The 12,735-nt window shown below is 43.1% G+C and overlaps 1 protein-coding gene across 6 annotated transcripts in view; it reads right to left on the bottom strand.

The window, feature by feature from the left end:
- Window positions 1–9,197: 9,197 nt before the first annotated feature.
- NUP58 (nucleoporin 58) overlaps window positions 9,198–12,735 on the bottom strand; it is a 36,258-nt gene continuing 32,720 nt past the window's right edge. For all 6 annotated transcript variants that reach the window (XM_061992859.1, XM_061992877.1, XM_061992893.1 and 3 more), the window contains one exon: window positions 9,198–11,274. In XM_061992859.1, coding sequence (XP_061848843.1) covers window positions 11,105–11,274 — 170 coding nt within the window. In that variant the 3' untranslated portion in view covers window positions 9,198–11,104. The remainder of the gene's footprint in view (window positions 11,275–12,735) is intronic.

Raw genomic sequence — 12,735 nt, 5'->3', positions numbered from 1 at the left:
ACAGCATACTAGAGCGAGTGAGAAAAACACCTCCTTTCAGCTCAAGACAGCTCGATCCTGCTGCAAAGTCCTTCCGCTGCAAGGAAGATGTCTGTGAAGTTACGTTTATTTCTCTCATCTCTCATCTCTCTTCACCGAAATCACTGCCCTTCACTAATGCCATACCTATCCATACCTTCTCCATTTTCACCTTGCTCATTTGTTCTCTTTTCAGCCACTCTTAGTGAGCTGCAGACTTCCACAGAAAAATTAGTCTGGACCAGCAGATTTTGGTCATATTACACACCAGGTAATTCCATCTTGCCCACTTTGGCTTCATTGCTGCTCCTAGCGAATTACTTCCCCAACAGGCCCTGCCCTCAGCTCAGGCGCTAGCCCGAGCCCTGCTGCTGCCAGGGCAGGGCGCAGAGGGTGTTCCCACACACCTCACACCTCACCTCAGACAGAGTTAGTAACCGGCTTAGTAGCACCTTTAGAAAAACGCAGAGTTATCAAGATGAAAAGCAGGATTGCAGCAGGACAGGTTCTGCGTCGGCCATGCCAACCCAGCTGCAGGAACGAGAAGAAACTTGCAGGGATCTGAATGATGGAGTTTGAGATGCTCTGTCTCTAAACCTGATCAGCAGCTACCCTGAGCTGTCAGCTCTGGCCTGTGTGGTTTGGGGCAAGGAGCACACCATGGGCAGCCGTGGCCATTGATGGATTTCATACTATTGGCCAGAGCACCCAATGTCCATGACACTCCAGTGCCGTGGGTCAGTGCCAAGGCACTGCAAAGGGAAGAGGATCGTCCAGGGAAGGAGTTAAATCCACGAGCTTCTGTCGGTGACCTCTCGGGGTCTGGCAGCCTCAAATGACAGCACAGCAGCTATTAAACTCTTACATTCACAGAGGTCTTCCAGCAAGGCCATTTTCTTAAGGCTGGGTTGGACTGTCATTTTCATAATAAGAGGGGAGGCTTGATTCTTTTACATGTGGCAAACAAAATACTTTCCCAGCTCCATCCTTTGAGTTGGTGATTCTACTGATACTCAGTATGGTGGATCTCTTTCCATAGCAATAATAGACTATGAGGTAAAAAGTAGACTATCTTCTCTCCAGCCCATATATATTCCCAATCGGGAGCCTCGACCACCACAAAACACCAGCACCAGATCCCTTGCAGAGATTATCTGTAACAGGCACTTTATATACTCGAGCCTGGAATTTCTCTCAACTTGCCTGGGTAAGAGTAGTGATAATGGCACACCTTGGTGTGCTGCTGTAAAACTGAACAACATTTGGCACTTGGCAAAGTGCTTTAGAATGCATTTAGCAACAGGCTAATTAGCAAAGATTTTTTTTCCTAGCTGTCTTTAGAAGCTGGGCAGGCAATATCTATATGATTTAAAGTTTGAAGCACATAAAGAACCCCAAACCGAAACATGAAAGAAAAATCCTCAAGCATAGCAACAAATCTTTGGAACTCTGCAACTCTTTCACTGCCTTTCCTGTGCCTACCAATCTCACAACATCAGCTCCATCTATTTCAACCCAAATAAACCATCACTAAGGCCCCAGATCCTGTAGGACACCAGACTTACTGGGTTCCATCAAACTAAGCACCTTGCAGCTGTTAAATACAATTGAAACATCAGAGAGATATTTTAGAGTGAGCAAAGGTTTTTGAAGCCTGGAGTTATTCAACAATGATCACATAGTCTGTAAATCTCTATAATCTGCTTCAACTTTGGTTTACTTTTTTCTTTCTGAAAGTCTCTGAACTTTTACTACTAGTATAAGGTGTGGTTTTCTGAGGCCTCTGTCTCAGTAGAAATGTTCTTTGTCCTTCCCAAGCCAAATTCATGATCATAGGAAAGAAAATACCACGTGTTATTCAGTCATCTGAAGAACTCCCATGCTGCTCTGTGATTCCTGAAAAACCTTCTCACTTAGAGCAGCGAAAGCAAGTTAAAATTACTTGTGTTAGTTGTCTGAACTGCATACTGCCTGTGCAGCAGTGTAGGGTGTTAGGTACATGTACAGCAAGTTGTTACAGCTGTGGTTGGAACCAGTGTGCAGCCATTGCAGCAGCTGTGCAAGAGTGACCCCTGCACACCGTGTGCCTGGCACATGGCTATGACCCTCTGCCGGTGCCAGGCTGGGGTGCTAGTCCCTGCTGGCAGAGCTGCTGCAGGATCATGGCCACCCACCACTTCAGTGACTATGTAAAGCCAATGTCTTCTCACCTTTTGTCACTGCATTGACAGATATTCTCCCTATTATAATAAAGACATTCGTGCTGTTTTACTGCTACCAGTCCCTCTGCAGAAGGGAATTTGTCAACGGTATTTGTCACCTGCCTTCAAAGCACGGTGCTTTGCTTTCCTTAGGTTGGCAAGCCTCGTGTGCTAAAGCTCTTTCCAAATACAACTATGTCAGAAAAAAAGGACATAAGAAATAGGTAAGGCACGAAAAGAGAGATAACGCAAACTCATGTCTTTCAGCCTTAACTGCTCCCAGTTCAACAAGGGGAAAATGAAGGACACCCCACCTTGAGCCTGAGCTGCTGAACCGGTCACAGTGAGGCACTGCAAACATTTGTTGGGGCTGGCAGTGTCAGTGTGTCCCTGGGCAGGAGGGAAAGGACAAATTAGAGAAAACTGTAACAATAATAACAATGAACAACAGTCCCTTTCCCGTGAGTGTCCAACATACAAATTCTCCAAGATGAAGCAGGTACACAGACATGACACTTTATTCTGTAGCTGTTTTGGTTGTGACCTCTTTAGAGCTAGGAAAAGGAAAACCCTGTGACGCAACTCTCCAAGCTGCCGTGAGCTTCTATGGGTGTGTAAGTGGCTCTTGCTGTTTGGGATGTTTTTCTTTCCTTATCATGTTTCCAACCCATGCTCTTGACACAGTCCCTTGATGGTGAGAGACACAAAACTGGAAGCAACTCGTGTCCTCTTTGTCTTTCAGCCAATTGGAGACGAATTTTAGACGGTGGATGGATGCTTTCTTCTCTTCCCCTTCAGGATATTCAGTTTCATTCTTGGTAGCCTATCATTGGTAGCCTTGACTAGCAGGGTGGTTAGGCTGGATGATCTTTAGAGGCCCTTTCCAACCCCTTCCATTCTGTGACTCTGCAATTCTGTGAGGTGAGGTGAGATGAGCTGCGTTTCATTGCTCAGCCCCAGATGCTAAACAGGTCTTTTTGTGCCTTTCTCATTATATTTAGCTAGTGTAGCTACTGTAACATCATTACTGTCAAACTATTTCGGAACCTCGTGAGTAGCCTTGAAAATCTGGATTGGGGAATTACTTTGGCACTGCAGTTGTGTTCACAACACTGTAGATCAGGGCTGCAAGTTGAGCTTCATAACATGAAGTCTTCTCCCAGAGAAAAACTAGAATTCATCATCATCACAGTACTATCATTTAATCCACTTGGCATGTAAAAGCCAGGCCACACTAACCACAAAAGCTGGATTTTATTGCAATTTGTACACTTACATATTGAAGCTTAACACTTCATCAGTACAGATTCCTCTTCCTGGTAATATAAAATAATGGAATCCATTTCCACCTGAAAGCTGAGCATGTAGTTGTTTAGTCATTTAAAGAACTGATTGTTTTGTTGTTTGGGTTGGTTTTAAGCTTATAAACCAATCACCTTGGAGACAGAAATCCCTGGATCTTGCACATTTATCCTGGCAAAGCCACATCTTAGGTAAACCCCTATTTCACACTGATAAAGCGATGCCTTGCTGCCCCCATGTGAAGTTAGTGGGAAGGGTAGCAGAATTAAAATGCCATCACTAAGGGTTTTGTACAGAGAACTCTTGTAATCAAGTGTGCAGTCCTTACTGAAAGATAATACTAACATGATTTCCCCAGTGAGGCTAGTTACCAGAATATAGGAGCTTGACTTTGTAGGGTTTCTTTCTCTTCCTGCCATGGCCATTAGCTACCTTTTACACTGGTGTAGCTGTACCTGTGCTAAGTATCATTTAAACTCTATCAGTCTATTTAAAGGCCCAAACCGCTACTCCAATTCTGGTATTACTTGCATAAGCTGACTGCTTTTTATTTCTGCTTAGGGAACATATTTAATATCTACGTTTTAAAATACACGAGTATTCATAGCAGAAGGGTTTTCTTTTATTGGCTCTCATTTCCTGGAAGATAATTAGAACAAGCTGACCCAAGGAGAAAAAAACACAAACCCTCACAGAAAGAGTCAAAGGACTGTAAAAATAGCTTTGAATGAAATGATATGAAGTTCTACACATGCCTCAAGGGCTGGGAATCTGCAGTGGCTGCACCAAGCACATCAATACATGGAGATTCGGGTGCTGCTATCAGTGTTGGCTGTCTCAGCGCACACCAGCGCTGGCACCACCTTATCACAGCCAACACAGACGCCTCCAGTATCGCACTGCTGCCTCGATACTGGGGTCAAGAGATGCAGGATGAAGGAAGATGACTGGGGAACAGTATCTGTTCATGCCAGGGAACATCCATCTCCCTCCAAGTTCATGAGGGCAAGACTGCAACAAGTCGAGGAGGTGGCTGTTTCTCAGAAGATGCCCCCCAGTTCCACCACAGAGCCCCGTCAGTGTAGGGCTGCAGGGAGTTTGTCAGCATTGTCTGCTTGGCTGTAATCAATCAATACCACTATCATGCTCTGCTCCCAGGAGTCTTACTACATTGATTTTTTGCACTCCCACTTAATGCAGACACAACAGAGTGCTGTTACAGTATAGAAAAAGCCTGGACACAAAGCTAATGTGCACATCTTTGAATCTAAAGGGGTGCCTTTTCCTAACTGGATTATTTCTCCTCTAAACAGCCACTCTGGCCACTAGCAAAAAGGAAAGAATTTTACCTTTTTCCCCACTCTCAGCAGACAGGAAGAATTACTTCTTGTGGACTAAATCCATCTTCCCACAGCTCACCCTCCCAGTGAGACTGGCCAGTTTGACATGACATCATTATAAAAAAGTTCTTTCAGCTAAAACCAGAACCCCCCCAAAGCACACACATTTTCCGCATTCACAGTGGTTATGCCACATACAGCATAAAGCATGAGAATTTTGTCAAATGCAGGAAGAGAACTAGGGATAGTTTCAAACCAGAAATTTACTGTTGCTCACCTCCTAATGCCAGAGTACAAGGATGTAGGCACCATACAGTGAAAGCAGCACTGCTGTGCTGCTGCCCATACGAGATTAGTGAGCTCCATACAATGAGATTAGTGAGCTCCAGACAATGAGATTAGTGAGCTCCAGACAATGAGATTAGTGAGCTCCACACAAGAAAATAGTGCTGCTTCTCTTGGTACAATACAACAGGACATACTACAGATTGATTTGCAGTGTGGGATTTTATATAGGGATTATTAGTGCATGTGAGCAAGCAGCAGTGACTTGGTGCAGAATGTTAACAATATCTACTGGAATATTCTTGAGATCAGGAGATTTTTTTTATACTGCTTACCAAAGGAGTAAAAAACACTCTATCTGCTTGTATTGTCGCTATTTTACTTGACATCAATAGCACAGCTCAAATACAATTTACCTTAAAGATGATATAACTTAGCAATGAGGTTTTGGGATTTCCATCTCCCCCTTTCCCAGGGCTGCCTTTAAATGATACTTCCACCTCCCTGCAACATTTTTTGTTGCTGTTTTTAATGTTACGACTTCTGTCACTGCTGGAGTGCTCCCCTCATCCATCTGCCTGAGTCCATCGTCTTACTTCAGTGTTCCTTTTGCCCCAGCCCTTCTTGCAGCTCTGCACACCCCCTCACCAGCACAGCATTGGGAGAGGTGGTGAGGACCATGACACTTGAGCAGTGTAGAGTGACAAATTACTCAGAAAAGCATTTCTAGCTAAGTGTTGCTACTAATAAAGTATAAATTTCAGTTAACCTGAGTCTTCAGTACAGCGATTCTTGCCCTGCATAGGGCAATCTGGATGAGCTGCCACGGCCTCCCTGTGCTTCCAGACACTTTTGCACATCTCTGATACAAGGATGAGGTTGCTATAGCACTGGCAGAGCATAACCATGCCTGAAGCCAACATAAACAACATTAAAAGGCTTCCCTCTTTACTCTCAGAGCTCAGCATCAACTTTGCTTCCACAGGATCAAGTAGGAGCTTTGCCCTTGTGATGTGTACTGTATAAGCTTAGCTAACAGCCAAGGCAGTCTAACCTTCCCCGGGGATAAAGGTTGCTTCTGGTTTGGCTGCTGGAGGTTTGTGAACACCTGCTTGCTCATTTAAATCTATTCTTCTTGTTTAAGCATCACACTGTGACTGTGGGGGTAAGCAGTGGCGACGTTAGCTGCGCTGAGTTCCTTCACACAGCCACCAGTTCCCTTAGCCAGCAACCAAAATAAAAGGTAAAAATCATTAAGGAAGTGACTGTCCCCCTGTACTCAGCGCTGGTGAGGCCACACCTCGGATATTGCATTCAGATGTGGGCCCCTCACTATAAGGACATTGAGCTGCTGGAGCATGTCCAGAGGCACACAATGAAGCTGGTGAAGGGTCTGGAGAACAAGTCTCGTGAGGAGCAGCTGAGGGAACTGGGGATGTTTATCCTGGAGAAAACTGAGGGGAGACATGATCACCCCCTACAACTGCCTGAAAGGAGGCTGTAGTAAGGTGGGGGTTGATCTCACAAGTAATAAATGATCAGACAAGAGGAAATGACCTGAAGTTGCACCAGGGGAGATTTTGATTGGAGATTAGGAAGAATTTTTCACTGAGAGGGTTATTAAGCATTGGAACAGGCTGCCCAGGGAGCAGGGAGCATTGGAACAGGCTGCCCAAGAGACAGTTAAAAGCTGTGTGGATGAGGTGCTGAGGTTTAGTGATGGGCCTGGCAGCGTGAAGTGTGAAGTCAGTGGTTGGACTTGGAAATTTAAAAGGTCTTTTCCAACCATCATGATTCTACGATTCTATTTGAAACTGATATAACATGCACTGCTGAAACTGATTTCTGTGGCATTAAGGCTGCCATGTTCCTTTTGCCATTGCTTCCATCACTTCACTTTGTCTGACCTGATGCCACTTCAGCAGCAGTGATGCTGCCTGCAGCACTGCCATTACAGGTGAAGGGGCACCACACCAGAACTGTTCCAGGCACAGCTGCTCCAAGCCACAGAGGCAACAAACTAGTGAGATACAGGTGTGCTCACCCTTGCTCCTCTGAACCACCTCCAGAGTCTGACAGGTCCCCACACTGCTAAGGACTGGGGCAGCACTTTCCTAACTGCTCATGGCCATTGAATCCACTCAGCATTTGGGCTCACCCCGTCCAAGGCTCTTTTTGAAAGGTGGGCTGCTTTTCAGCAAGGACTCCTCCATCACATGCACCTCTATTCCTCAACTTTATTTTCATTTAAAAGTGATACTATGAAAGCAACTGAGGTTCAAAAGGCAGTTATGTTATAAATATGCAGATGAGGGTACAGGTGGATTTGGATTTCCTATGGTGAGGAAGACACATAAACTGCACCTACCTCCACCTTAGTTCAGCCTCCTCCCGCCAAATCTGCCAGCAAGCAGTATGTAACATGGTAGCATCCAGATGGCCAGCTTGTTAGGAACAGAGGAACATGGGAGCATAAAGGGAATTTTGAGATGCTCCAGAAGAGGTTCATTAAGCAAGTGACCTCAAGCATAATACTATCCTACCTCCTGCTATGTTCACTGTGGGCAGAAGAGTGAAAAAAGACAAGTGACTTCTAGTAAAAGGAAGAGGTCACATAAGGTCACACCACAGCTGTACAACCAGGTAAAAACTAACAGAAAACCACATCCTACGACTTCAACCTTCCTCCAATACCTATTTTTATTTCTTCACAGAACAAATAATCCAGACTTGATTTCATGGTGTTTAAGTACAGGTCAGTTTCTTTGCTTGCCTTGTAGAAAACCAAACTACACCTTGAATCTGTTTTTATTTTGCAGCCTTATTATATCTGCAGAGACCTGGGAGTGCTGGTTGACAATAAACTAACCATAAGCCAGCAATGTGCCCTTGTGGCCAAGAAGGCCAATGGCATCCTGGGATACATCAAGAAGAGTGTGGCCAGCAGGTCGAGGGAAGTTCTGCTCTCCCTCTACTCTGCTCTGGTGAGGCCTCATCTGGAGTCCTGTGTCCAGTTCTGAGCTCCTCGGCTCAAGAGGACAGAGAACTGCTGGAGCGAGTCCAGCGCAGGGCCACCAAGATGATCAGGGGACTGGAGCATCTTTCATACGAAGAAAGGCTGCGGGACCTGGGGCTGTTTAGTCTGGAGAAGAGGAGACTGAGGGGGGAGCTTATTAACATTTATAAATATCTCACTGGTGGATGTCAGGAAGTTGGGACATCCCTTTTTCTATAGTAGCTAGCAACAGGACAAGGGGTAATGGGATGAAGCTGGAACACAAAAAGTTCCACTTAAGAAAAACTATTTCACTGTTCAGGTGATGGAGCCCTGGCACAGGCTGCCCAGAGGGGTTATGGAGTCTCCTTCCTTGGAGGTCTTCAGGACCTGCCTGGACATGTTCCTATGTGACCTGATCTAGGTGACCCTGCTTCTGCAGGGGGGTTGGACTAGATGATCTCTAAAGGTCCCTTCCAACCCCTACCATTCTGTGATATCACATCTGTTAATTGAAAAAAAAAAATAGTCATTTGAAACATCATGTACAATGCTGATCCTTGAAAACCACAGCTCCACTCAACTACCTCAGTAATCTTCTGGGAATATAATGATTTCAAATCCCATTTAGACTTCGGTTTGTACTCCAGTGAGCGATTATTTGAGCACATAATCACTTTTTTACTTTGGCTAAATTAAGGACATACTTGTTGCCTTAATGTGAAAAGAAACAGAACATGGGAGGCTGAGACTCTTTGTGAATTGCTAAAGCCATAGGTAATGCTGTGGTACAGCACAATGCAGGTTTATGTGGAATCATAGAATCGTTTAGGTTGGAGAAGAGCACACTGTGAGGGAACTCGAGACAAACCCACAACACAAACCCCTCCTCTTCACCCCCCACTTTCCATCTAGTGATCAAGGCCCAAACTTCAGCAGGAATAATTTTGCACCATCTAAATTCTAGGAAAAAACATTTCCACATACCAGCCAACGATGTTTTTGTTTCTCCTGTAACAGAGGAGAGCCACAGGAAATGACCTTTCAAATAGGCAAATATTTATTACAAGGATCACAGCATTACTGTTTTATTGTTTGCACAATGGTAAGTTGCACATATGGACAAACAGTACACGTGGAGAATTAAGTTTCACAAATTAATACATTACAAGAAGAGTCCAGTGGTTTAACATACTATTAAAAAAGCAATAACAAAGGAATAGAAATATTATGGTTTTGACTGCAGCCCAATAAAAGTTAGAAAAGGCTGAAATAAAAATGAACTGTAGGCTTTATTTTTCCAAGACATAAAAACCCCACGTTACATCCCTTCCTAAGAGACTCTTCACAAAGATGCAATAACATACAAGTACAAAAGTGAAGAAAACTGTGCTCAATTTCCCTTCGTTTTATCAGATCAAGTGACACACTGAACACTTGTCAAAGAGCAATCGCTGCTGAACACAGATGTTGTTTCCAAACATACAAAATGGTAATAACACTTCAACAATAGAAAGCAAATGACCTGGTACTAGAAAAATCTTATGCACAGTAACTGTTTTAGAAAAAAAGGTGCTTTTGTGAAAATGATTGTGAATATTCATTCGATGCACGTTATATACAAAACATCTTCTACATTAAAAGCAATCCACTTCCAAAGTTCCATGCTCACACTTCAGCCTTTACCTTTATTTCCAGAGACTCGATCCATCTATTATTTCCTCCCCAAGATGTTTTCCCAGCTGCTTCTAGTGCACACTAAGCTGGAAAGGCAGCACAAGCTATGATGGTAGAATATGCAGAACTCAAACTACTGCTGCAATAGCTTTAACCTTCCAATTACATAATTTTCCTCCTCCATCCTTAAGCAGCAACTTACTGTACCACAACGTATGAAAGTAGATACGCAACTGCTTTTAAGTCAACACTAGTAGTGCTGACAAAAGCCTGTGAATCAACTCTTGTAGTGGCCAATTTGGGTTTTCACGAGAATAGTATATCCTGTCTCCCACAATTGCAAAAAGAGCTCCTCCAGCCCTACAAGTCTTGCTTACACATAGACCTCGTAGCATGCCGAGCTTCCAGGTGAAATCCTGCAGCGTCCTACTGTTCAGCTCAGGCGAAAAACAAAGACCAAACAGTCTGGGAAAATTACTTATGAAATGTCTGTGTCAAAAATCGGAGATTCTTTTTCAGAGTTGGCTGCTAAATGAGTCAAGAAAAAGTTAAAAAAAGCAAATCCAGCTACTAGACACTGTTTACCGATCTTTACAAAATAGTAAACCTATTTCATCTGGTCTAAAACAACAAAACACAAGAAGCAATGATGACACACCTGGATCCTCTATTTGAAACTCCTAGGAACATCAAGATACAGGACCACAGGGCAACATGCAGAAACAGAACAGACAAAGAAATGGAGACCTGTCTATGGGGCAAGGTCTGCACATGTGTATTTTACACATATATGTATATACACATACATACACACAGATGTGTGCACTGTACTGTATATATTTACATCCATATACACAAAACCACCCTGAAGTAGATTTAAAGGCCATATCCAGGAACAGAAGATATGAACTCTAGTATTTGTACTAGAATATATTTTATCTGTACAAAAAAACAAATATGCATATATTCATATGGTATAAAGCTTATTAACAAAAAATATTCTGCTACTAACATTAGGTTAAATAGATGGGTTTACAAGATTCTTTAATAATAATGCAGTATAGAACACTTCTAAAACTAGGGCCAAAAATAAAAATACATAAATGGGTTTCTATTCACAAGAAAATAGCTGTTCAATATGATTTCACTCTGTATTTCAGACTAGCGAAAAGTAGCAAAAGTTTTATAAATCTCCTCGGATGCAACTTAATTAATTCACCAATCTAGAAAAATAGACTTTTCAGATGAACAAAGTTGATTCACTCCCCCTTCCCTAAAAGGGCTGCCTATCTTTTCCCTCGCTTGTTTCCAGCTGGAGGTTTCTTCAGCTGAAGAAGTTGCCCTCCTGTCCCAAAGCCTGCAGATGCAGGATTAGACACCCCGAACGTCAGGCCAGCTGATGCTGTGATGCCGGGATTGCTGAAGTTAAACCCAGACGTAGTTGAGCTGCCAAAGCCTTATGAGGAAGGGAAAAAGAGTGGAAAACGTGTTATATTGGGATGGCAAGTTTGTTCTCAAGAAGTTACCAACACCAGCCACTTCATTACCAATATTTGCAATACTTGATACTACCGTGGATCTACAACACTGCCACGTTGCTAACACACTTGATGTGACAGCTTGAATATTTTAGCACTAACAGAGTCTACCTGAGCGACTGTGAACAACTGAATCACAAGTTTCTCACTGTTCTCTGTACAACACTGGCACCCAGAAGTCCTATAAGTCCTCAAATCTTCAGTCTAAATAGGTGATTCGTTTGTAGAGTGAGAGGGAAGGCAGAGTCCTTTCAGCCCACGGCCCACTCGCTTCTCTCGCAGCAGCTAAGTACTGGAGCAGTCAGCCTCCTGCCCCACTGTCTTGGCTGCCTCTGCCTGTCTTCATAACCAATGGGGCACAGAGCACATCCTACACCAGAGGCAGAAAAGGCTCCAAATCCGTACCAAGCTCTTGGCCTTTAAACACACCCTTCATGACTCAAACCAAAAAACAGCACGGAAAACAAAGCTTTGGGAAAATTGAATGATTAGGTGAGCAAATGGTGCTTTTAAACTCCTATCAAGGTAAATGAATTCAACATTTGGTTGAGCTATAAAACAAGACCAGAGGAAGAAAATCTGCCTACAGTTTTCCACTACAGTAATACCAACTCATTTTACTTCCTCTAGTGAATTTATATCAGTTTTGCACAACCAACTTGTATAATAATTTCAACTATTAACGGATTCTAGAAATTTCCCAAATGTTGTTTAATAAAAAACCAGAACTTCTTAACTCTGTTTTTTGTTCTCTCGAGAAACCAAATAAGGAAACTAATCCTAGATAATGACAAGTATGACATGAGCAAGTTAAGATTTTAACAAATAGTTTCATATAAGTTACATATCAAAACATGTAAACAATTAAAATAAGAGTTAAAAAAAAGGACTGGTTGACAAGCAAAAAAAGGTATAGCCTCACTGTGCATTACTTCACATAGTTGCCTTAGTCCTCCAGTGGACAGTTAAAGCAATCCTTTGGTCACATCAGTAGCTTCAACTCAATGCCCAAATAATTTTAGAGGTCAGAAAGAAAAACCCAACTGGGTTTTAGTCCCAAAGTGGCTCTCACAAGCCTGATGTCTTCTCTACTCTCACTTCTTACTGATGCTTTACATCAGAAACTAATTAATAACATGACATGAAACTGTTCCTCCTGCAATATCTGGAGCTGGGACACACTCCACATAACCTTGTCAAGAAAATCCCTCACTACTTACATTTCAGTAACTGAAGCCCTTCAGCATGCAGTTCCCTGTGCAGAACTCATTGTTCGTCAGCGTGCAGATCTAGAGTGTGACTAATTATGTTTTTTATTTGGGTATTGTCTCTGTTTTGTGGACAGATTTGTGTCTCATCCTATGGGATCCTAAAGGAAG

Source organism: Colius striatus, chromosome 1 (assembly GCF_028858725.1).
Source record: "Colius striatus isolate bColStr4 chromosome 1, bColStr4.1.hap1, whole genome shotgun sequence".
Classification (NCBI taxonomy): Eukaryota; Metazoa; Chordata; class Aves; order Coliiformes; family Coliidae; genus Colius; species Colius striatus.
Note: the sequence above shows the minus strand (reverse complement) of the source record. Positions and strands in the feature narration are given on the sequence as shown.